This window comes from Pristiophorus japonicus, chromosome 2, assembly GCF_044704955.1.
Source record: "Pristiophorus japonicus isolate sPriJap1 chromosome 2, sPriJap1.hap1, whole genome shotgun sequence".
Classification (NCBI taxonomy): Eukaryota; Metazoa; Chordata; class Chondrichthyes; family Pristiophoridae; genus Pristiophorus; species Pristiophorus japonicus.
The window spans coordinates 303,564,196-303,589,589 of record NC_091978.1 but is presented as its reverse complement, the minus strand read 5'-3'; the positions used below and the strand labels follow the sequence as shown (position 1 = coordinate 303,589,589).

General features: G+C 44.5%; 1 protein-coding gene across 1 annotated transcript in view; it reads left to right on the top strand.

Moving 5' to 3' along the window:
• Positions 1-1,020: 1,020 nt before the first annotated feature.
• The window catches only part of npy1r (neuropeptide Y receptor Y1), a 30,891-nt gene continuing 6,517 nt past the window's right edge, over positions 1,021-25,394 (top strand). The window contains exon 1 of the mRNA XM_070865141.1: positions 1,021-1,719. Coding sequence (XP_070721242.1) covers positions 1,021-1,719 — 699 coding nt within the window. The remainder of the gene's footprint in view (positions 1,720-25,394) is intronic.

Genomic DNA, 25,394 nt, shown 5'->3' with positions numbered 1-25,394 from the left:
CGAAAACCATTTTTTGCGGGGCCTCACCGGATCCGTACGTATTCCATACGGTGAGGCCGAAATTTCAGACCCAATATGTATGCCCTAGCCTTGTTATTCCTCCCCAAATGCATTACCTCACACTTCTCCGGATTGAATTCCATTTGCCACTTTTCTGACCATCTGACCAGTTTATTGATAGCTTCCTGCAGTCGAAAGCTTTCTTCTACATTATCAACCACACAGCTGATTTTAGTATCATTTGCAAACTTCTTAATCATACCCCCTACATTCAAGTCTAAATCATTGATATATACCACAAAAAGCAAGGGACCTAGTACTGAGCTCTGCGGAACCCCACTGGAAACAGTCTTCCAGTCATAAAAACACCCATCAACCATTACCCCTGGTGTGATCGACCATGCAGAGAGATCATTATGCATATCCTCTGTATAAACCAAGCCCACAGATGGAAACAATAGTTAGAAATGTCATCTTTCAGGAGATATATTCACAAGTATCTTTTGTCTACATTTTCCCAGAGTTCCAGTTGACAAAACGTTTGTTCCCAAATAATATCTAACCCAGGTGTATGAAAGTCAGTAATTGGACCTGATTGGAATATCAGACCAATTGGTCAGAACCAAAAATGTACTGTGTAGATTTTAGTCCCAACTATTTGGTTACATTAGATCCTGATAAGCAATCAAATGGCACAGTGACTGGATTTTCTCAGTGTGCTCCCATGACGTTAAATTGCAATAATGTTTTATGCACAACATATATTTGTGAATTTTTTATTCATTGTAATCATGGTAACATTTCTTTTCAATTATAGGAAGATTCTTATATAAAAGAAAAACATGGAGCGGTGATCAATAGTGAATCTATATTCTGACCAGATTTAAGGTGAAATGTGAAAACTACATACTTTTTCCAGAAGACTACTTAGTCAAAACATTTCATCCTGCAAAGGGAAGAAAACAAATAGTTGTTGATGCTGCAATAACTTGCACCATGAGAACACTGTCTGGAGACAGAATGGATGGGATAGTGTTTGATTATCCTGAAAATCTTTCTACTCCTTCCAACTCTTCTGAGAAAAATTTTACTTTGGACAATTCTGACCAGTGTTATTCTCCAACTGCCATGATTTTTATACTAGCACTGGTTTACAGTGCTATCCTCCTCCTCGGAGTGTTGGGCAATCTCCTACTGATCACTATCATCATGAAACAGAAAGAAATGCACAATGTTACCAACATTCTGATTGTCAACCTGTCAGTCTCCGATCTACTCATCAGTATCATGTGCCTACCCTTCACATTTGTCTACACTTTCATGGACCATTGGATCTTTGGTGCGGCCATGTGTAAGCTAAACTCCATGATCCAGTGTATCTCCATCACAGTCTCCATCTTCTCCTTGGTGCTGATTGCTGTTGAGCGACACCAGTTGATAATCAACCCCCGAGGCTGGAGACCCAATAACAAGCATGCTTACCTAAGCATTGCCATCATGTGGGCACTGGCACTGCTTACATCTCTGCCTTTCCCATTTTTCCACATTCTGACTGATGAGCAGTTCAAAATTGATCCTAAATACGCAAAGGAATTTGCTGGAAAGTACTTGTGTTTGGACCCTTGGCCATCAGAAAATCAAAGGCTGGTCTATACCACATTTCTCCTGGTAATGCAGTACTTCGCCCCTCTCTGCTTTATATTCATCTGCTACTTTAAAGTAAGTGAGAAGAAGTGTTTAGAGGTTATAATGGTCTGGTTAGTTTGCCGGTGATCAAAGCCAATTTGGTTTTGAATTGAGCGTGATTGCATTTCACCCTCTTGATTCACGCCTCAATCCTTGTATTTCAGTATTGTGCAATGGCGATGCAGTTTCAAAATAATGAACAAACTTTAAACAAACATTATTAATCTTTGAAGAGAGTGGCAGTTAGTTATTATGGAGTGAAGTTTCGGGCCGCGCCTAGAACGGCACAGCTGCATGAGCCACGCCTGATTTCCGCGCTCAAAACCGCGCCGAACACTTACCTCGGTATTCTCCACTCCCTCAGGTCGATCCAGGCCCTCGGCGCAACTCAGCACAAGCTGTGGAGGGCGGAGCCAGGTCTGCACATGCGCGCTACAGTGTGTATGCATGTGCAGTAGCTCCAGGTGCCTGAAACTGTGGGAGGGGCCCGAAGCACGCCGCCCCTAGCCCTGACCGAATGGGCTCACTGAGCCGGCGAAGATCGGACTGCACCTTCCTCCTCGAGCTCCGACTCTGGCTCCGACTCCGGCTCTGGCTCCCACCCCCCCCGTTCAGCTCACGCTCACTCTGGCTCTCTCCCCGCTCCCCCCCAGCTCCTGCTCTCTCCCGCAACCCCCCCGCCAGCTCCCGCTCCCGCTCCTGCTCTCTCCCGCACGCCCCCCCCCCCCCCCAGCTCCTGCTCCGGCTCTCTCCCAAACACTCCCCACCCCACCCCACCAGCTCCCGCTCCTGCTCCTGCTCTCTCCTGCACCCCCCTCCCCGCCGCCCCCCCGCCAGCTCCCGCTACCATTCGCACCCGCCCCCCCCCCTCCCCACCGTTCAGCTTCCGCTCCGCTGCCTGCCACTCGCCCCCCAGCTCCCGCTCCGTTCCGGCTCCCCCCACCCACCTCCTTCGGTCCGGTCCGCTCCCTCTCCACGTTTTCAGCAGGGCCAGCCCACCCGGCATCTTGCTGGGGCGGGCCCCGCCCGAAGTCTTCGGCCCAGCTTCTTCTTGTCGGCTGGGCCCGTTCAGCCTCCCCCCCTCTCCACCTTCTCCCTCCCTCTCCCCCCTCTCCCTCCCTCTCCCCCTCTCCCTCCCTCTCCCCCCTCCCTTCCTCTCCCCCGCTCCCTCCCTCTCCCCCCCCACTCTCCCTCTCCTTTCCCCCCCTCCCTCTCCTCCACCCCCTCCTCCCCCGCTCCCCTCACTGTCAGAAACACAGACACTGACAGACAGAGAGAGAGGGACACTGACACATACAGAGAGAGAGAGAGAGACACACACACTGACAGACAGACAGCAAGAGAGAGACACTGACAGAGACAGAGAGAGACACACTGGGGGGGCCCCATCCCAGCACGCTGTTGGAGGGCTCTCGACGCTGCAATAGGTGAGTAGAAATGCAATTTTTTATTTCTTGATTTTTAATTTTTTTAATTTTTTGTTAATTTTTTGATTGATTTATTGGTTGAGTTATTGATTTATTTATCATTTATTATTGATGATGGCTCTTTATTTGTAAAAGTGAAGTGTTTCACGTTTGTAAACTTCCCTTTCCCCCCATCTCTCTTCCTTACGCCTGATTTTCTAAGTGTAGGCAAGGTTTTTCTGAGTATACAAAAATCTACACTTACTCTATTCTAAGTTAGTTTGGAGTAAGTTTTCGCTGCCTAAACTTGCAAAACAGGCGTAAGTGGCTGGACACGCCCCTTTTGAAAAAAAAATCTGTTCTAAAATGAAACTGTTCTAACTCACTAGAACTGGAGCAAACTAAATGCCGAGAATTGCAATTTCTAACATACTCCATTCTAAACTAGTTGCTCCAAAAAAATAGGAGCAACTCAGGCCGAATCTTGACCCCTATGAGTGCTGCCAGAACAGAGTAAGCCGTTATCAAGAGTTAACCATATCCAATCAAGAATTTTAAATAGACTGTGCTTTATATGTATTTTTAAGGCAAAATTGCTTTGTTTAACCATTTTAAAAATAATTATAGTTGACATGCAAACTTGGCACTATTGGATACTGATGATTGCACGTTTATTTTATATTGAGAGTTTCTGGAATACATGTCACAAATGATGCTAATTCTTCTTCTTTGGCTTCACATGCCTTCCAAAAAACTGTCATAATATGACAAGTAAGAATTTTATATAAGAGACATGTAGATAACTACTATTTTGGAGCATTCAATTCCTAATCTTTGAGGTAACAGAGAGCGGATTGACGAGGACAATGCGGTTGATGTGGTGTACATGTACTTCCAAAAAGCGTTGGACAAACTGCCACATAATAGGCTTGTCAGCAAAGATGAAGCTCATAGCAAAACAGGAACAGTGGCAGCATGAATTCGAAATTTGCTAATTGACAGGAAACAGAGTAAACATAGAAACATAGAAAATAGGTGCAGGAGTAGGCCATTCGACCCTTCAAGCCTGCACCGCCATTCAATATGATCAGGGCTGATCATGCAACTTCAGTACCCCATTCCTGCTTTCTCTCCAAACCCCTTGATCCCTTTAGCCGTAAGGGCCACATCTAACTCCCTTTTGAATATATCTAACGAACTGGCCTCAACAACTTTCTGTGGTAGAGAATTCCACAGGTTCACAATTCTATGAGTGAAAAAGTTTCTCCTCACCTCGGTCCTAAATGGCTTCCCCCTTATCCTTAGACTGTGACCCCTGGTTCTGGACTTCCCCAACATCGGGAACATTCCTCCTGCATCTAACCTGTCCAATCCCATCAGAATTTTATATGTTACTATGAGATCCCCTCTCATTCTTCTAAATTCCAGTGAATATAAGCCTCGTCGATCCAGTCTTTCTTCATATGTCAGTCCTGCCATCCCGGGAATCAGTCTGGTGAACCTTCGCTGCACTCCCTCAATAGCAAGAATGTCCTCCCTCAGATTAGGAGACCAAAACTGTACACAATATTCAAGGTGTGGCCTCACCAAGGCCCTGTACAACTGCAGTAAGACCTCCCTGCTCCTATACTCACTTCCTCTAGCTATGAAGACCAACATGCCATTTGCCTTCTTCACCACCTGCTGTACCTGCATGCCAACTTTCAATGACTGATGTACCATGACACCCAGGTCTCGTTGCACCTCCCCTTTTCCTAATCTGTCACCATTCAGATAATATTCTGCCTTCCTGTTTTTGCCACCAAAGTGGATAACCTCACATTTATCCACATTATACTGCATCTGCCATGCATTTGTCCACTCACCTAACCTGATCAAGTCACCCTCAGCCTCTTAGCATCCTCCTCACAGCTCACTTCGCCACCCAGTTTAGTGTCATCTGCAAACTTGGAGATATTACATTCAATTCCTTTGTCTAAATCATTAATGTATATTGTAAATAGCTGGGGTCCCAGGACTGAACCTTGCGGTCCCCCACTAGTCACTGACTGCCATTCTGAAAAGGACCCGTTTATTCCTACTCTTTGCTTCCTGTCTGCCATCCAGTTCTCTATCCATGTCAATACATTACCCCCAGTACCATGTGCTTTAATTTTGCACACTAATCTCTTGTGTGGGACCTTGTCAAAAGCCTTTTGAAAGTCCAAATACACCACATCCACTGGTTCTCCCTTGTCAACTCTACTAGTTACATCCTCAAAAAACTCTAGAAGATTTGTCAAGCATGATTTCCCTTTCATAAATCCATGCTGACTTGGACCGATCCTGTCACTGCTTTCCAAATATGCTGCTATTACATCTTTAACAATTGATTCCAACATTTTACCCATTACCGATGTCAGGCTAACCAGTCTATAATTCCCTGTTTTCTCTCCCTCCTTTTTTTAAAAAGTGGGTTACATTAGCTACTCTCAAATCCATGGGAACTGATCCAGAGTCTATCGAATGTAGAGTAGTGGTGAACAGTTGTTTTTCAGACTGGAGGAAGCTATACAGTGGTGTTCCCCAAGGGTAAGTACTAGGACCTCTGCCTTTCTTGACATATTATTGACTTAAACTTGGGTGTACAGGACACAATTTCAAAATTTGCAGATGACACAAAACTTGGAAGTATAGTGAATAGTGAGGAAGATAGTGTTGACTTCAAGAGGACATAGAAAGGCTGGTGGAATTGGTGGACACATGGCAGATGAAATTTTACACAGAAAATTACAAAGTGATACATTTTGGTAGGAAGAACGAAGAGAGGCAATATGACTAAATGTACAATTCTAAAGTGGGTGCATGAATAGAGAGACCTGGACTATATGTACACAAATCGTTGAAAGTGGAAGGGCAGGTTGAGAAGGCAGTTCAAGAAAGCATTTGGGATCCTGGGTTTTATATATAGAGACATGGAGAACAAAACATGAAGTTATGATGAACCTTTATAAAACACTGGTTCAACCTCAACTGGAGTATTGTATACAATTCTGGGCACATTCTGGGAAGCATGTGAAGGCTTAGAGAGGGTGCAGAAAAGATTTATGCGAATGGTTACAGGGGATGAGGGACTCCAGTTACGTGGATAGACTAGAGAAGCTGGGTTTGTTCTCCTTAGAGCAGAGAAAGTTGAGAGGAGATTTGATAGATGTGGTCAAAAATAAGATGGGTCTAGACAGAGTAGATAGAGAGAAACTGTTCCTGTTGACGGAAGGGTCAAGAGCTAGAGGAAACAGATTTAAGGTGATTGGCAAAAGAACCAAAGGCGACATGAGGAAAAACATTTTTATGCAGTGAGTGGTTAGGATCTGGAATGCACTGCCTGAAAGGGTGGTGGAGGCAGACTCAGTCATGGCATTCGAAAGGGAATTGGATAAGAACCTGAAGGAAAAAAAATGCAGGGCTACGGGGAAAGGGCGGGGGAGTTGGACTAGCTGAAGTGCTCTTGCAGAGAGCTGGCATGGGCTCGATGGGCTGAATGGCCTCCTTCCATGCTGCAACCATTCTATGATTCTATAATCTGTGTTGGAATTTCAATTCTGGCTAACATTTGAGCATCCCCAGATGTAGCTCGATCATTTTCAAGAGTGAAAGAAAATTCCTTCACTTGCCAATTATGCCTTCTGATTGTTTCCAGCATTTTCAGCAAGTAAATGTGATTAGGCCTATTTGCTCGCATGGAGGGAAAACACCAACATGGTCTGGATGGGCCGAATGACCTCTTTCCATGTTGTAATTTTGTTTTATGTTTCAATCAGCATCTGTGAAAAGAACAGACAAGTTAATGTTTGGGTGTATCCTTTCCTACGAATATTAACGTCAGTTGTCTCCACAAATGCTGTTTGACTTGCTGAGTGTTTGCAGCACTTTCTGTTTCTGGTTAAGATTTCCAACAATACGTTTTTTTTTTGTTTTTCATAAGCTTTCTGATGGGTTGACTGAGGAACAAAAGTAAGATATTCCTTGAGATCATAACAGGGTTGGCCATCTCATCTTCCCATCTGAGCAGTTGGTGCCAAAATGTAAGGTGCCTCCACCACCCTTTCAGGCAGTGCATTCCAGATCCTAACCACTCACTGCATAAAAATGGTTTTCCTCATGTCGCCTTTGGTTCTTTTGCCAAATGGGGGAGAAGGGGATAGAAAAAAAATATGAAAATAAATTAAATAGTTGTAACTTTGATAGTTTTTTAAAAATGAAAACTGCTTTAAATTCTCACAGAAAAACAATGATCAAAATCTATAAAACAGACTTTGTTCATTTTGATAAAATGCTGATTTAGCTATTCATATTGTTAATTAGTCATTTGCCATTTTTCTTCAAAAGTACTTTAAATACACATAACCTTTATTACATTTGTTTATTGTGTCTAACATGCCTGACGAACAGGTGTTACACAATAGCACATCCAAGAAATTCTCCCCCATTCGTTGCAAATCCCTCTAATATGACATCTCTTGCTGTAATGTGTTTTTATACAACTCCCACAGACAATCTTAGAGAGAAGGATTATAACTTTGTTTTTTCAAAAGTAGCCAGCGATGGGATGCTGGGTTTCAACATTGTATTAGGTCGACAGAGAGCTCTTGAGATCAATTTTCATCAGTAGGTAATCATATAAGGTTGGAAATTACTGTAAGTGATATTATCACATGAACGCTTAATATCAAAGTATATTCCTTTTTCTGTTCTATAAACAGCGGTGTTAATTTATTTAAAATAAATGGGCTAGTACTTTTGTTAAAAGAGCAGAGTCAGGAATTTGATACATACCCGTCTAGATGTTTGTAGTGACATAATTGTTCCAGGTGATTCCAGGCTACAGTGTTTTTTTCCAAACAAAAAATGCCACTAAATGTTGCCAATCCACACAGTAAAAAGGGTAGATTTTTCAGATCGTGCTCCGAGCATGGAGCTCCACGCACTGACAGTGCCTATTGGATAGTCAAGTAAGAAAATAAATCAAACCTTGCACAATTTACTGGACTCCGTGTCTAAATTCCTGGGGGCCGAAATTGCCCTTTTCTATTAGGCCTAAAGCCGCCTGAAAGTAGCGGCCACGGGTCAGTACGGAATGGCTGCCGAGTCTCCACGGAGAGGCCGCCATTTTTGAAATTGCCTTTCCTCAGGTTTGGAGTGGTGTAAGGGATCGCTCCGACCATTTTCCTACTTGCACGCGCCGACTCCTTACCGACCGACGGCGACCCCTTCCCGAAATTGCCCCGCGGGAGCGGCCCCGCTGCCGGTCAGTGGCCCCAACAGCTTTTGATGTCGGTACACTCTCTGTGGCTTGGTGGCATGGCTGCCCTTGAAGGAGAGGTGGCACCGCCGGCGACGCCATGTTAATTTTTTTTTGTCGGCCGACTGCCAGGTCAGGCAGACAATTATGTCCGTGGGTTTGGCCAGGCCGCCAACAGGCAGCCTGGCTCCCCCTCTTGGGTGCTCTCGAGTGGCCCAGTGTTTGCCATTAGAGTGATTGCACAGTTTGCAGTGGCCTTCCCCTTTAACTGATAGGGAGGGACGTTGTGACGTGCCAGCATGATGATGTCATCAGCACAGCGCTGATGCCTTGGAGCGTCGATCACTCCCACATCTGCCCCGTTAGTGACGGCCACTCCGCCCCGCCCCCATGATGAGGCCACTTCCACCCCACTCAAAAAAAGCACGAAGTGCTGAATTTCTCCGGTTTGGCATTAGGGCGATGGAACACATCGAAATCGGTAGGAGCCCCCCATTTCAGGCGGTGGGCAATTTTGGCCCCCTGATGTTTGCTCTCGACATACATAGCTCTGCACCAGGAGCATGAATCAGTGTGAAATCTACCTTTCGTTGTACCCCTGTAGGATATCCAGCACCAGTTAAAAGGGCACAACCTGTTTTTTTTAATAACTATGTTGCTGATTTAATTAGCAATCATTAAGATCCCATTCGTAACATAATTTGATGAAGATATTGAGAAATGGAAAGGCCATGTACATTTTTTGATCTTAAAATCATAGAAATTACTGCAGAGAAGATTATTCTACCCATTGTGCCTGAGCCAGAGCTGGCTCTTCAAGAGGAGCCAACTAATCTAATCTGTTTCATCTACCCTTTCCACACTTTTTTAATAATCTGATCTGACATAAGATTTAATTTAGCAGTATGTGGTGTTTTACATTGCAGTGAATGAGCAAGAAGAGTTCATTTGATTTGAGTTGGAATATTCACAGCAGACATTTATTATAACTTTGGACTTGAATATCTAACACAACAAATCCTGCCAACTCTTTTGACTTGGTGTGGCATCAGGAGGAAAAACAGAACAAAAAACTTTTGACTTTTGAGTCACAATGGAATCTCTCTGCTTCTGGTATTTACAATGTACAAATACAGATACCACAGAGAGCTGCAGTGTCAAAATATTGTCAAAGTGCTAAATTTGATAGATTTTGATTTTACAAAACACAAATTTTTTTAGCATTATTTTGAAAATTAAAATATCATTCTTTTTATGGATTACTGCAGAATTCTTAAATTATTTTGCTCAGATGTGATTAACTGAATGGAATGTAATTAGAAACATAGGGGACAAAATTCAGTAGCACCATTTGGGGCACTAACTTTTAAAATTTTGAAAAGTTAGCGCCAGACGCAAACGATTGCTAACGAGAGAGAATTAATTAGCAATCTGGTCATGCGGGGCCCCTTGGGAAAGAGTGACCATAATATGTAGAATTCTTCATTAAGATGGAGAGTGACACAGTTAATTCAGAGACTAGGGTCCTGAATTTAAAGAAAGGAAACTTCGACGTTATGAGACATGAATTCGCTAGGATAGACTGGAGAATGATACTTAAAGGGTTGACGGTGGATAAGCAATAGCAGATATTTAAATATCACATGGATGAACTACAACAATTGTACATCCCTGTGTGGCATAAGAATAAAAAAGGGAAGGTGGCTCAACCGTGGCTAACAAGGGAAATTAGGGAAAGCGTTAAATCGAAGAAATTGGCCAGAAAAAGGAGCAAACCTGAGGACTGGGAGAAATTTAGAATTCAGCAGAGGAGTACTAAGCGTTTAATTCGGAGGAGGAAAATAGAGTATGAGAGTAAGCTTGCAGGGAACATAAAAGCTTCTATAGATATGTGAAGAGTAAAAGATTAGTGAAGACTAATGTAGGTCCCTTGCAGTCAGAATCATAGGTGAATTCATAATGGGGAACAAGGAAATGGCAGACCAATTGAACAAATACTTTGGTTCTGTCTTCACTAAGGATGACACGAATAACCTCCCAAAAATACTAGGGGACCGAGGGTCTAGCGAGAAGAGGGAACTGAGTGAAATCCTTATTAGTCAGGAAATGGTGTTAGGGAAATTGAAGGGACTGAAGGCCGATAAATCCCCAGGGCCTGATAGTCTGCAACCTAGAGTACTTAAGGAAGTGGCCCTAGAAATAATAGATGTATTGGTGGTCATTTTCCAACATTCCATGGACGCTGGTTCAGTTCCTATGGATTTGAGGGTAGCTAATGTAACCTAACTTTTTAAAAAATGAGGGAGAGAGAAAACAGGGAATTATAGACCGGTTAGCCTGACATCAGTAGTGGGGAAAATGCTGGAATCAATTATTAAAGATGTAATAGCAGCGCATTTGGAAAGCAGTGACAGGATCGGTCCAAGTCAGTATGGATTTATGAAGGGGAAATCATGCTTGACAAATCTTCTAGAGTTTTTTGAGGATGTAACTAGTAGAGTGGATAAGGGAGAACCAGTAGATGTGGTGTATTTGGACTTTCAAAAGGCTTTTGACAAGGTCCCACACAAGAGATTAGTGTGTAAGATTAAGGCACATGGGATTGGGGATAATGTATTGACGTGGATAGAGAACTGGTTGGCAGACAGGAAGCAAAGAGTAGGAATAAACGGATCCTTTTCAGAATGGCAGGCAGTGACTAGTGGAGTGCTACAGGGCTCAGTGCTGGGACCCCAGCTATTTACAATATACATTAATGATTTAGATGAAAGAATTGAATGTAATATCTCCAAGTTTGCAGATGAGACTAAGCTGGATGGCAGTGTGAGCTGTGAGGAGGATGCTAAGAGGCTGCAGGGTGGCTTGGACAGGTTAGGTGAGTGGACAAATGCATGGCAGATGCAGTATAATGTGGCTAAATGTGAGGTTATCCACTTTGGTGGCAAAAACAGGAAGGCAGATTATTATCTGAATGGTGACAGATTAGTAAAAGGGGAGGTGCAACGAGACCTGGGTGTCATGGTACATCAGTCATTGAAACTAGGGATGCAGTACAGCAGGCAGTTAAGAAAACAAATGGCATGTTGGCCTTCATAGCGAGAGGATTTGAGTATAGGAGCAGGGAGGTCTTACTGCAATTGTACAGGACCTTGGTGAGACCACACCTTGAATATTATGTGCAGTTTTGGTCTCCTAATCTGAGGAAGGACATTGTTGCTATTGAGGGAGTGCAGCGAAGGTTCACCAGACTGATTCCCGGGATGGCACAACTGACATATGAAGAAAGACTGGATCGACTAGGCTTATATTCACTGGAATTTGGAAGAATGAGAGGGGATCTTATCGAAGCATATAAAATTCTGACAGGATTGGACAGGTTAGATGCAGGAAGAATGTTCCCGATGTTGGGGAAGTCCAGAACCAGGGGTCACAGTCTAAGGATAACTGGTAAGCCATTTAGGACCGAGATGAGGAGAAAGTTTTTCACCCAGAGAGTTGTTAACCTGTGGAATTCTCTACCACAGAAAGTTGTTGAGACCAGTTCGTTGGATATATTCAAAAAGGATTTAGATGTGGCCCTTACGGCTAAAGGGATCAGGGGTATGGAGAGAAGGCAGGAGTGGGGTACTGAAGTTGCATGATCAGCCATATTGAATGATGGTGCAGGCTCAAAGGGCCGAATGGCCTGCTCCAGCATCTATTTTCTATGTTTTCTATGTTAAGGTTCTCTCACCAAGCATTTAAGTACCTCAGTAAGGTCGCCCACCTTTGCCGAGTATGTCCATGGAGCTCTGGGATGTGCGCCCGAGTTAAATGTGGAGGTTGGCGAGATGATGGCAGGTGTCCGACACGTTGGCAATTCTGCGATTTTTATTGCTCCCCTGCCCCAAAACCCATACTCAGGACTGGGAAAACTCCGACCACAGAGCTTCCATCCAACTGTTAGTTTAAACTTTAATTTTTCTTCAGTTTGCCAAGATTCATTTAGGTCATTTCAGTGGGGAGCGTAATTCAGTTAGTGATCCAAATCAAGTCTGTGCAGTACTCATAATGAACTCTTTTACTGCATTGAATTAGATTTTAAAAATCGTTGTGGAGAAATTCAAGTAGCATTGGTTGCCAGTGCAAAATGAGCAGCATGATGTGCCCGTAGATGTCAACTGCGCCCAGCAGTTCCCTCGAGGCTGCCACACACCAGGTGTTGCATGCTGCGCAGTCCTGGAGAGTGCTCCACACGCAGGCACTTTTATTAATTGCATTCCACAGGCTCATTCTTTCGGCCCGCAGGAGTGGGTTTTGGCGCCTGTGCACTGGACTCATTTCAGTGCCCGTGCGCTGGAACCTGCTATAGGCCAGACCCTGAGGTACTGAATGCGAATGCTGTGATTATCCACGTGCCATTTTTGCGGCCTTCTGCGTATGCGTGCGGTATCCCAGAGCTGCACATGCACATTATCCAACTGTTGTAGCCTTGCAGCGTGGCCACATTTTCTTCAGCTCCGTGGGAGAACTGGCTGGGGTAGAACAGAGGCAGAGAGACTGGAGAGAGAAAGATCGAAAGAGGAGGAGAGAGACTGGGGGAGTAATGTGGGGAGAGAGACGGACTGGGGGGAGAGAGAGAGAATGGGGAGAGAGAGAGAGACTGGGGATGAGAGAGACTGGGGATGAAAGAGAGACTTGGGGAGAGGGAGAGAGAGACTGGGGGGTGAGGGAAAGAGATTGGGAGAGAGAGATGGGGAAGAGAGAGAGACTGGGTGAGAAAGAGACTGGGGGGGAGAGCGAGAGATACTAGTGGAGAGAGAGATTGAGGAAGAGAGAGAGATCGAAAGGGGAAAGCGAGAGAGACTGGGGAGCGAGAGTGACTGGGGAGTGAGAGATCGAAAGGAGAGAGAGAGACTGGGGGAGAGAGAGAGTGGGGAGAGAGAGAGACTGGAGGAGAGGGGGAGAGAGACAGGGGGAGAGAGAGACTGAGAGGAGAGAGAGAGAGACTGAGAGAAGAGAGAGAGAGCGAGAGAAACGGGGGGGGAAGAGAGAGAGAATAGTGAAGAGAAAGTCTGGGGGAGAGCACGAGAGACTGAGGAGGGAGAGAGACTGGGAGGAGAGAGAGAGACTGGGGGCAGAGAGAGAGACTGGGGGGAAAGAGAGAGACTGGGGAGAGAGAGACTGGGGGGAGAGGAGAGAAAGAGACTGGGGGAGAGAGAGAGAGACTAGTGGAGAGAGAGATTGCGGAAGAGAGAGATCGAAAGGGGAGAGAGGGACTGGGGGGGAGAGAGAGAGATTGAGGGAGAGAGAAACTGGGGGAGAGAGAGACTGGAGAGAGAGAGATTGGGGAAGAGAGAGAGATCGAAAGGGGAAAGCGAGAGAGACTAGGGAGCGAGAGTGACTGGGAGTGAGAGATCGAAAGGGGAGAGATCGAAAGGAGAGAGAGAGAGAGAGAGAGACTGGGGGGAGAGAGAGACTGGAGAGAGAAAGACTGGGAGAGTGAGACTAAGGGAGAGAGAGAGAGAGACTGTGAGGGGGGAGAGAGAGACTGGGGGGTGAGCAAAAGAGATCGGGAGAGAGAGATGGGGGAAGAGGGGGAGAGAAACTGGGGGTGAGAGAAATAGAAACGGGTCAGAGAGAGAGAGAGCGAGACTGAGGGAGAAAGAGACTGGAGAGAGAGAGACTGGGGGAAGAGAGAGAGATTGAGGAGAGAGAGAAGGAGAGAGCGTGACCAGTGGTAAAAGGGAGAGAGACTGGGGACGGAGAAAGATAGAGACTGGGGTAGAGAGAGAGAGAGAGAGAGGCTGGGCGAAGAGTGAAAGAGTCTGGGCGGACAGAGAGACTGGGGAGAGAGTGATACTGGGAGTGAGAGAGAGACTTTGGAGAGAGAGTGGCTGGGAGTGAGAGAGAGAATGGGGGAGAGAGAGAGTGTCTGGGTGGAGAGAGAGAGAGCCTGGGAGAGAGAGAGAGACTGGGGAGAGAGAAAGTGAGAGAGAGAGAGAGAGAGAGCCTGGGAGAGAGAGAGAGTCCAGGGGGAGAGAGAGAGTCCATGGGGAGAGAGAAAGTGAGAGAGAGAGAGAGAAAGAGAGACTGAGTAGAGAGAGAGACTGGGGGGAGAAAGACTGGGAGAGAGAGACTGAGGGAGAGAGAGAGAGACTGGGGGGCGGGGGGAGGGAGAGAGAGACTGGGGGGCGGGGGGAGGGAGAGAGATTGGGAGAGAGAGAGACTGGGGGAGAAAGAGACTGGGGAAAGAGAGACTAGGGGAAGTGAGAGAGACTGGGGGAAGAGAGATTGGGGAGAGAGAGGGAGAGAGAGAGAGACCAGTGGTAAGAAGGAGAGAGAGACTGGGGAGGGAGAAAGAGAGAGACTGGATGAGAAGTAGACTGTGGTGAGAGAGACTAGGGTAGAGAGAGAGTTTGGGGGGGGAGAGAGACAGACTGGTGGTGAGAGGGAGAGAGAGCCGGGGGGCCAGGGGCGGGGGGGGGAGGTGCAGGGGGAGCGATTTCCTGCATTTCTTACAATAGCGGTAAAAAAAAATCTTTAACATCCACCAACATGGCCTCATTTAATCATCGCTTCTAAATTCTGCGGGCAGTTATCGCTCAGGGTCACACTGAGCTGGGACACTAAAGGCATTCAATTAATTGCAAACAGGTTAGTGGAGCTGGTGTCTGATAAGAGCACCTTCATTATCACAAGAGCACAAATTGGAAAGCATTGTCAAGAAGTATTTCCCTTAAGAGGGAAAGAATTCTGCTCATTTTTCAACATTGATGGGATTTCAAATATTTTTATAAATGGGAGGAAAACTCTCTCCTGAATCGACACTGATTCTCTGCTTCTCATTTTGCTCTGGTGTTCTTTGTAGAGAGAAACCGCGAAACAAAGAGACAGAGAGACATAGAGAGAGGGACATTGAGAGAGAGAGAGAGGGAGACAGAGCGAGAGAGAGAGAGGGACAGAGAGACAGGGACAGAGAGAGAGACAGAGAGAGACAGGGACAGAGAGAGACAGGGACAGAGAGAGGGAGAGAGAGAGAGAAACAGGGACAGAGAGAGAGAGAGAGAGGGAGAGAGAGAAAGAGACAGGGACAGAGAGAGAGAAATAGAGGGAGAGAGCACGAGATACAGGGACAGAGGAGAGGGAGACAAAGGGGGAGAGAAAGACACGGACAGACAAAGAGAAGGGTGAGGGTCCGGGCGGGCGCGTGTAGTCTGTTCCTGGGATTTCAGCAGTGGCTGCACTTTGGAACAACACTTTGGAGATGCAGTACAAGTACAATGGCCGCTGGAAGGAGGCTAACGCAAAATTGTCTAAAGCCAGGAAAAAATATAGGAAAGTGATGTTGAATGAACCACGGTAAGTTCCAGTTAAATTTTGTCAGGTGTAATGAGAGAGGGTATTATATATGTATACTTGTATTTATTCTGTACAGCCACTAGAGGGCTCATCCCCTGGAGTCCCAAGGGATCCCATAATCCCTTGGGAGCACAGGTATTTCAAGAGGCTTGACAGGTTGGAGAGGCACTCTGGAGACTTGCAATAAAAGACTAATGTCACACTTTACTTTGAGCTCACTGTGTTCAGTCTGACTCTTTCTCCATACACAACAACTGGCGACGAGATACAGATAGCGAACCCAAAGATGCAGAGAACAGTGGGCATCCTGGAGAAATTCTCAGAGGGAGATGATTGGGAAACTTTTGTGGAGCGACTCAACCAATACTTCGTGGCCAACGGGCTAGATGGGGAAGAGAGCGTTGCCAAACGAAGGGCGATCCTCCTCACCATCTGTGGGGTACCAACGTATGGCCTCATGAAGAATCTGCTCACTCCAGCAAAACCCACGGAGAAATCGTCCGACGATTTGTGCACACTGGTCCGAGAGCATTTGAACCCGAAGGAAAGCGTTCTGATGGCGAGGTACCGGTTCTACATCTACAACAGGTCTGAAGGCCAGGAAGTGGCGAGTTATGTTGCTGAGCTAAGACGCCTTGCAGGACATTGCGAATTTGAAGGCCATTTGGAGCACATGCTCAGAGACTTTTTCATACTTGGCATTGGCCACGAAACCATACTTCGCAAACTTTTGACTGTAGAAACCCCAACCTTGAGTAAGGCCATAGCGATAGCCCAGGCATTCATTGCCACCAGTGACAATACGAAACAAATCTCTCAGCACACAAGTGCTGCTACAAGTACTGTGAACAAAGTGATGTTGTTTTCAAATCATAACATACAGGGCAGGTCACACATACCTGCAGCTACACATCCACAGATGTCTCAGAGTTCACCATCTAGGGTGATGAATGCAAGGCCATTAACACCTTGTTGGCGCTGCGGGAGTGATCATCGTTTCCATTCATGCCGATCCAAAGAGCACGTTTGCAAGGGCTGTGGAACAATGGGACACCTCCAACGAGTGTGCAGGCGAGCTGCAAAGCTAGTTAAACCTGCAAACCACCATGTTACAGAGGGGGATAGATCCACGGAGGATCACGACGAACCAGAGCCTCAGGCCGAGGAGTCAGAGGTAATGGGGTGCACACATTCACCATGAATTGTCCCCCGATAATGCTGAATGTTGAACTAAATGAACTCCCGGTGTCAATGGAGCTGGACACGGGCGCGAGCCAGTCCATCATGGGCAAAAAGACTTTCAAAAGGTTGTGATGCAACAAGGCCTCAAGGCCAGTCTTAACTCCAGTTCACACGAAACTAAGAACTTACACGAAAGAACTGATTCCTGTAATCGGCAGTGCTACTATAAAGATCTCTTACAATGGAGTGGTGCACAAGCTACCACTCTGGCTGGTACCGGGCAATGGTCCCACACTGCTCGGCAGGAGCTGGCTGGGAAAGATACGCTGGAACTGGGACGACGTCCGAACGCTATCGCCCACTGACGACACTTCATGTGCCCAGGTCTTAAACAAATTTCCTTCGCAGTTCGTACCAGGCATCGGGAAATGCCAAGGAGCAAAAGTGCAGATCCATCTAATTCTGGGGGCGCGACCCATCCATCACAAGACGAGAACAGTACTGTACATGATGAGAGAAAGGGTAGAGATCGAGCTCGACCGGCTACAAAGAGAGGGCATAATTTCTCAAGTCAAGTTCAACAAGTGGGCCAGTCCTATCATCCCATCCCAATCAGAATCTGTGGCAATTACAAAGTAACTGTCAATCGTTTTTCCCTGCAGGACCAATACCCACTACCAAAGGCCGACGACCTCTTTGCAATGCTGGCTGGAGGAAAGATGTTCACGAAGTTGGATCTGACTTCAACCTACATGATGCAGGAACTGGAGGAATCATCGAAGGCCCTCACCTGCATCAACACGCACAAAGGTCTTTTTGTTTATAACGGATGCCCGTTTCGAATCCGATCGGCGGCGGTGATATTCCAGAGGAACATGGAAAGCTTACTGAAGTCTGTCCCGCACACCGTGGTCTTCCAGGATGACATCTTGGTCACAGGTCGTAACACAGTCGAGCACCTGCAGAACCTGGAGGAGGTTCTTAGTCGACTCAACCGCATGGGGCTCAGGTTAAAACGCTCGAAATGCGTTTTCCTGGCGCCTGAAGTGGAGTTCCTGGGAAGGAGGATTGCAGCGGACAGCATCAGGCCCACCAACGTGAAGACGGAGGCAATCAGGAACGCTTTGAGGCCGCAGAACGTGACGAAGCTGCTGTGGTTTCTGGGACTCTTGAACTACTTTGGTAACTTCTTACCGGGTCTCAGCACACTGTTAGAACCACTGCATCTCTTACTACAAAAAGGGGGCAAATGGGTTTGTAAAAGCGAGAAAATTGTAATGCTCAAACAAATTGCTTGTGTTGTATGATCCATGTAAGTGTTTGGTACTAGCATGTGATGCGTCATCATATGGCGTCGGGTATGTATTGCAACAAGCTAATGATTTTGGGAAACTGCAACCGGTTGCTTCTGCATCCAGGAGTCTGTCTAAGGCTGAGAGAGCCTACAGCATGATTGAGAAAGAAGCGTTAGCGTGAGTCTATGGGGCAAAGAAAATGCATCAACACTTGTTTGGGCTAAAATTCGAATTGAAAACTGACCATAAGCCACTTATATCCCTGTTCTCCGAGAGTAAAGGGATAAATACCAACGCATCGGCCCACATCCAGAGATAGGCGCTCACGTTGTCCGCATACAACTACACCACCCGCCACAGGCCAGGCACAGAAAACTGCGCCGATGCTCTCAGTAGGCTGCCATTGCCCACCACGGGGGTGGAAATGGCGCAGCCCACAGATCTAGCCATGGTTATGGAAGCATTTGAGAGTGAGCATTACTGCTCGGCAGATCAAAACCTGGACAAGCCAGGACCCCTTATTATTTCTAGTCAAAAGCTGTGTGCTTCACGGGAGCTGGTCCCAGTTGTCGCAGTTGAAATGCAGGAAGAGATAAAGCCTTTCCAGCGGCGCAAAGATGAAATGTCTATACAGGCAGACTGCCTTCTGTGGGGCAATTGACTAGTGGTCCCCAAGAAGGGCAGAGACACCTTCATCAATGACCTCCACAGTATCCACCCAGGCATCGTAATGATAAAAGCAATAGCCAGATCCCACATGTGGTGGCCCGGTATCGATGCGGACTTAGAGTCCTGCGTTCACAGATGTAATACATGCTCGCAGATAAGCAATGTACCCAGGGAGGCGCCATTAAGTTTATGGTCTTGGCCCTCCAAACCGTGGTCTAGGGTACATGTCGACTATGCAGGCCCGTTCTTGGGTAAAATGTTCCTTGTGGTTATAGATGCGTACTCCAAGTGGATTGAATGTGAGATAATGTCAGCAACACGTCCATTACTGAAAGCCTGCGGGCCATGTTTGCCACACACGGCCTACCTGATGTACTGGTGAGCGACAACGGGCCATGTTCAAAGAATTCGTGACCCGTAACGGGATCAAACATCTGCCCCATTTAATATCCGTATTAAATTATGGACAAGGTCCCAAATGACTTCCCGGCATTGTCGTGGCCAAAGAGGGGAGCAGGGTGTTTCGGGTCAAATGTTCAAATGGACTCATTCACCGGAAACACTTGGACCAAATCAAACTCAGATTCATGGACTATCCTGAGCAACCCACCTTGGACCCTACCTTTGTTGATCCCCCAACATACACACCAATGACAACCGGCTGACCACGAAGCAGAACCCATCATCCACAGCAGCCCAGCAGGGCCCAACACACCAGGCAGCCCAGCAAAGCCAGCTGCACAGCAGCCCAGCAAGGGCCCAACAAATGATTCAAGAACACCAGCTTTCACACCAAGATGATCAACCAGGGCAAGAAGGGCCCCAGATCGACTCACATTGGTAATAGTTACACTATTGACTTTGGGAGGGAGTGAAGTTATGTATGTATTCTTGTATTTACTCCGTACAGCCACCAGAGGGCTCATCCTCTGGAGTCCCAAGGGATCCCATAATCCCTTGGGAATACAGCTATTTAAGGAGGCTTCACAGGTTGGAGAGGCACTCTGGAGATCTGCAATAAAAGACTAAGGTCACACTTTACTTTGAACTCAGTGTTCAGTCTGACTCTTTCTCCATTCACAACAGAGGGGAAAAAGTTTGTGCCCCCGTTTGTACCTGAGTGAGAGGCGGAGGGAATGGCAGCAGGAAAAGAGGAAACAACTTCTCCAAAACTGATCACAACTTATCGCCAAGGCTGGGGATAGATAACCTCACTGCCTTCTTACCACTTTATTCACTTTCTCATTTGAGCTCTATTTGGAATTAGAGTCTATTTTATTATTTGTTTTGTTGTAGGTTTAATGACAGCATTGAAGTGGGAAAAAGAAACCTGGAGCAACTTCTTCTGTCAAAGCTGCAACGAGACTTGAAAGAATTTAAAGGTTTTTAATTAACTTTTCTGAAAAAACAAGTGTTAAAAACACTTGTCCGCCCCTCCTAAATTTTGACATTGGAAGAAACTAGCAAAATTCAATTTTCCCTCATCTAAACAAGTTTCAACCAGGTCTTGAAGTCCAAATGCTTTCAAAGAGGCTCTGAATTGCTTAAACATTTTAAAATTGAAATTTCTCAATATTTGATTTTGAATGATCAACGGAAGTGAGTAGCTTTACACAACCATGCTGTTGAGGAGGGGGTTCGGGGCAGGGGAAGATTTGTAGGAGTTACATGTTATTTTTATTGATTTAAAAAAACATTAAGACATTTAAGAAGAGAACCAAAAAAGGGGAAAAACACAAACCATTTTCATGTCTACCGTTCTATAGTACGAACAAGCCCCAGGAATAATGTAAATATAGATTTCCGCTTAAACATTTAGTGGAGTCTCACTAGTAACAAGAATTGTGTAATAATGTATAAAAATTGCAGGAAGCTACTATAGAAGAAACTACTATTTGTTTATTGAGAAAAACACAGAGAATACTTTGATTAAACTGATAATATACAATTTTGATTTGGTATAAATGTTTGAAATAGGAGATAGAAAATTGAGAGTACAATGATGTTTATTTCCCCGCTATTTAATTGCAAAGTACCTAAAATCATTCAACACATTTCGTAATGAGTCGGGATTAATATTGTGGAGAATGTTTGAGAAAAAAATATTAGGAGCGAAATTTGTAAATTAACATCTTTACGTCGCCATATTAGTAAACATTTCCAAGTCAGTCTGATTGGTTCTCCTGTCCTGGAAGAAAGATGAATGTTTATTTCTGTTAAATCATAGTTTTTCCTGCTTTTAGTTTTTAATTTGGTGATGCAAATTGTGTACGTGTTTTTCTGCACTTGTGCTGCATTTCTGACATGTTACATGGAGGGTGTGCTGGTTCAAAAAGACAATGTTTATTAATGGAAGTGATTGAAGTTGAAAATTCTTTTTATACTGGGAACTAAAGACTACAGCACTTTATATTTGTTGGTTGTCTGGTTGAATTGTGATTAATATTCTATTTATTTATGTGGACGTCCAGCATGTCAGCACCATAGGAAAAGCCGCTGCTCCTGCTGCTTGTGCAGCCATTGCTATAGTGACATGAGAGATGGGCTAATACATTGAAAACTTTAACATTAGCACTAATTGCACTAATAGATATGCCTCTTTCAGCTCACCTTGGGTTTTCGGATTGTTATTCGATGCATAACTGTGTAACTGAGTGATGTTTCTGAAGTGTTAATGCATTATTATGCAGTACTTTTATATCCGAGTTATTTCTGACAGGTAGTTTTTTTTTAAATACAGTTTGTACATGACGAACTAAAAGCTTTTAATTAATTCTACCATAAACAAACTTGTAGAATGGGTATGTAAATGACAAATGAATGTCAATATAGATAGTGTGAGGTGGTGCAGTTTGGTAAGAGGAATAAGGAGGCTACCTACTCCTTGAAAAATAGGAGGTGCAAAGGGATCTGGGGTATAGATTCACAAATCATTAAAAGTAGCAACACAGCTTTAAAAAAGGCCATAAACATGCAAATAAAGCAATGGGGTTCATTTCTACAGGAATAGAATTCAAAACCAGTATCGAACCTTGTCTGATTGTCTCATGATTTGAGACAGTGGGGTGGCAATATGGCATTACTGTTTATATGCTTTTAAGTTGCAGTTGTTACCCCCTCAGAATCTTATGTTTCAATAAGATCACCTCTCATTTTCCTAAACTCCAATGAGTATAGGCCCAATCTGCTCAACCTTTCTTATAAAACAACCCCTTCATCTCCGGAATCAACCTAGTGAACCTTCTCTGAACTACCTCCACTGCAAGTAAATCCCTCCTTAAATAAGAAGCCCAAAACTGTACGTAGTACTCTAGGTGTGGTCTCACCAATGCCCTGTACAGTTGCAGCAAGACTTCCCTACTTTTATACTCCGTCCCCCTTGCAATAAAAGCTAACATTCCATTTGCTTCCCTAATTACTTGCTGTACCTGCATGTTCACTTTTTGTGTTTCATGTACAAGGACCCCCAGATCCCTCTGTACTGCAGCATTTTGTAATCTCTCTTCATTTAAATAATAATTTACTTTTTTATTCTTCCTCCAACTTCCAAATTTTTGCAGAGTCTATGTGTCCTCTTCACAACTTGCTTTCCCACCTACCTTTGTATCATCAGCAAATTTGGCTACATTACACTTGGTCCTATCACCAAGTCATTAATATAGATTGTAAATAGTTGAGGCCCCAGCACTGATCCCTGTGGCACCCCACTAGTTACAGTTTGCCAACCGGAAAATGACCCATTTAACCTGACTTTCTGTTTTCTGTTAGTTAGCCAATCCTCTATCCATGCTAATATATTACCCCCAACCCTGTGAGCTCTTATCTTGTGCAGTAACCTCTTATAAGGCACCTTCGCGAATGCCTTCTGGAAATCCAAATACACTACATCTACTGGTTCCCCTTTATCCACCCTGCTCGTTGCATCCTCAAAGAACTCCAGAAAAAGTTTCAAACACGATTTCCCTTTCATAAAACCATGCTGATTCTGCTTGACTGTATCATGATTTTCGAAATGTCCTGCTATGACTTCCTTAATAATGGACTCCAGCATTTTCCCAATGACAGATGTTAGGCTAACTAGTCTATAGTTTCCTACTTTCTGTCTAATTCCTTTCTTAAATTTAGGAAGGATGTCAAGGCCTTGGAGAGCGTGCATAAGATATTTATTAGAATAGTGCCAACATTAAAGGATTTCAGTTATGAGATTAGAGAAGCTGGGGTTGTTCTCCTTAGAGTTGAGAAGGTTAATCGGAGATTTAATAGAAATGTTCAAAATCATGAAGGGTTATGATAGTAAATAAGGAGAAATTGCTTCTACTGGCAAAAGGGTCGGTAACCAGAGGACACAGATTTAAGGTAATTGTTAAAAGGGCGTGAGGTGATATGAGGAGAATTTTTTTACACAGCGAGTTATTATGGTCTGGAATGCACTGCCTGAAAGGGTAATGGAAGCAGATTCATTAGTAATTTTCAAAATGTAATGGGATGAATACTTCAAGGGGTGAAAATGTTGGGGTTATAGGCAAAAAGCAGGGGAGTGGGACTAATTGTATAGCTCTTTCAAAGACTAGCCAGCATAGGCATGATGGTCCAAATGGCCTCTACTGTAGGATTCTAAGTTTTTAATTTATCCCCCATAGTGTTTTCCGTTTTAGCAAGTGGTCAAATTATACCCAAGAGCAAAATAGCTAATATGGAGCATATGAAATACTAATCAGTTTTCAGTTATGCATTTCATTAGTGTTTGCATGCCTATTTTAGGTAAATGTTATGGTAATTTTTTAGTTTACTTTCATCTTTTCATTGTTATTCAACCAGAGCCACAAAGTTCTCAGTGAAGAGGAATATTTCAGAATTAATTCCATCTCTATGTGTAATAGTTTATTGGAGTGCATTTAAATTATGGAAAGGAGTACAATTCAAAGTATATTCAGTATCAATATCCTTGTCCTTGTGGTGGGGTTGAGGTAACTCCCAATTCTCCAGTATTTACACATTATAAAATCAGAAAGGATGAGATGACCATCTATTTGTGAAACAAATTGTTAAATACATTTTTTATATTACTATTTCTTTCTGGCTGCAGTTAAACTCCTCTCTGCCTGTCTTTATGTATTGCACTGACTGAAAATGAAAGCTGATAGGGAGCTGGCACTTTGTTATTTCACTCTAGCTTTAGCGTGGGTTTCAACAATTAAGATCTTTGCTTTTACACCAGCAAGTAATATTTCAGATTGCTAAAGCATGACAAAGCTATGTCTCACGGGAACTTGTAGCAAGAATTAAGTAATGTTATGTAAACAAGATATTTTGAGTGAAGTGAATAAGAAAAATATTGATATTTTTGCAATGTTTTCAAAATTTGCTATTGAGTTAAAATAAATCATATTTTCTAAAACTCAATGGGCCCTAAATTAATCAGGATGTAAGGTCCGCCCATTTCTCGGCAGTTTTCTGGCGGTGCGTCGTTTAAAACTGCCAGAATACCGGCGAAACCGAAGACTGCTAGTTTGGTGAAAAAATTATCGATGGTATACGAGCAGTATGCAGCGGGCGATATGCAGCATTATAGTCGATCAAGATCGACTTTCTTGTCGAAGGACGGTGCGGCATTGCACTGCGCATGCGCAAATTTTTTTTTTGCTGTTTTTTCACTGATGCTTTTTCCTTGCGATTTCGGGGGTCAGGGGTTACCTGCGCATGCACAGAGAATTGGAGTTGAGGGAGAGAGAGAGTGAGAAGGAGCAGCAATGTATTCGAGGGTCAGTTGTTTTCATCAGAGATTCCAGAGTCAAATAATATTAATAACTAATAATAATGCAATATCAATAACAATACATATTTTATAAATAAAAAATCATATAATAAATATAATAAATATAACTATAATGGAAATGCTGAAAAAGAAGTCTCAGTGCAGGAATATCGAGAAGGACAGGAGGTTGAGGGCGCCCGCCTTCAACGAAACGGAGCTACCTGCCCTGCTGGCAAACATCACGAAGAAATACTCTGACTTAACGAAGGGTGGTCGTGGAAAGCCCCCTCCCCCTCAAAGGAGTACAACAAAATATGGGACGAGATCGGGGAAGTTGTCGCCTCCACAAGTACAATGGTATGCACTGGAGAAAATTGTCGTAAGAGGTGGAACGACCTGGTGAGGGTAGCAAGAGTAAGTAATTATTTTATTTATGCATCCCCATGTGCCATGTACCATGTAAATGTAGGTTCTGTGTCACATGGATGATGTTATTTATCCCAAGATTACGGCCATGTATTTGTGCTGTCAGGCAATGACAAGAGGATCAACCCAGTGTTTTGATGTGTGTGTATGTGTGTGTGTGTGTGTATGTGTGTGTGAACCTGTGTATGTGCGATGTTAAATGGACTGAAGATTTTTACTTTTGTTTACTTTACTTTCTGCAGAAGAAGACATCAGCAATAGCAGCCGATCAGCAGCATACAGGGGGAGGAGCCCCACGCATGAACCTTTGATGGAGATTGAGATCCATGCCCTGTCGCTGGTCGGGGATAGCA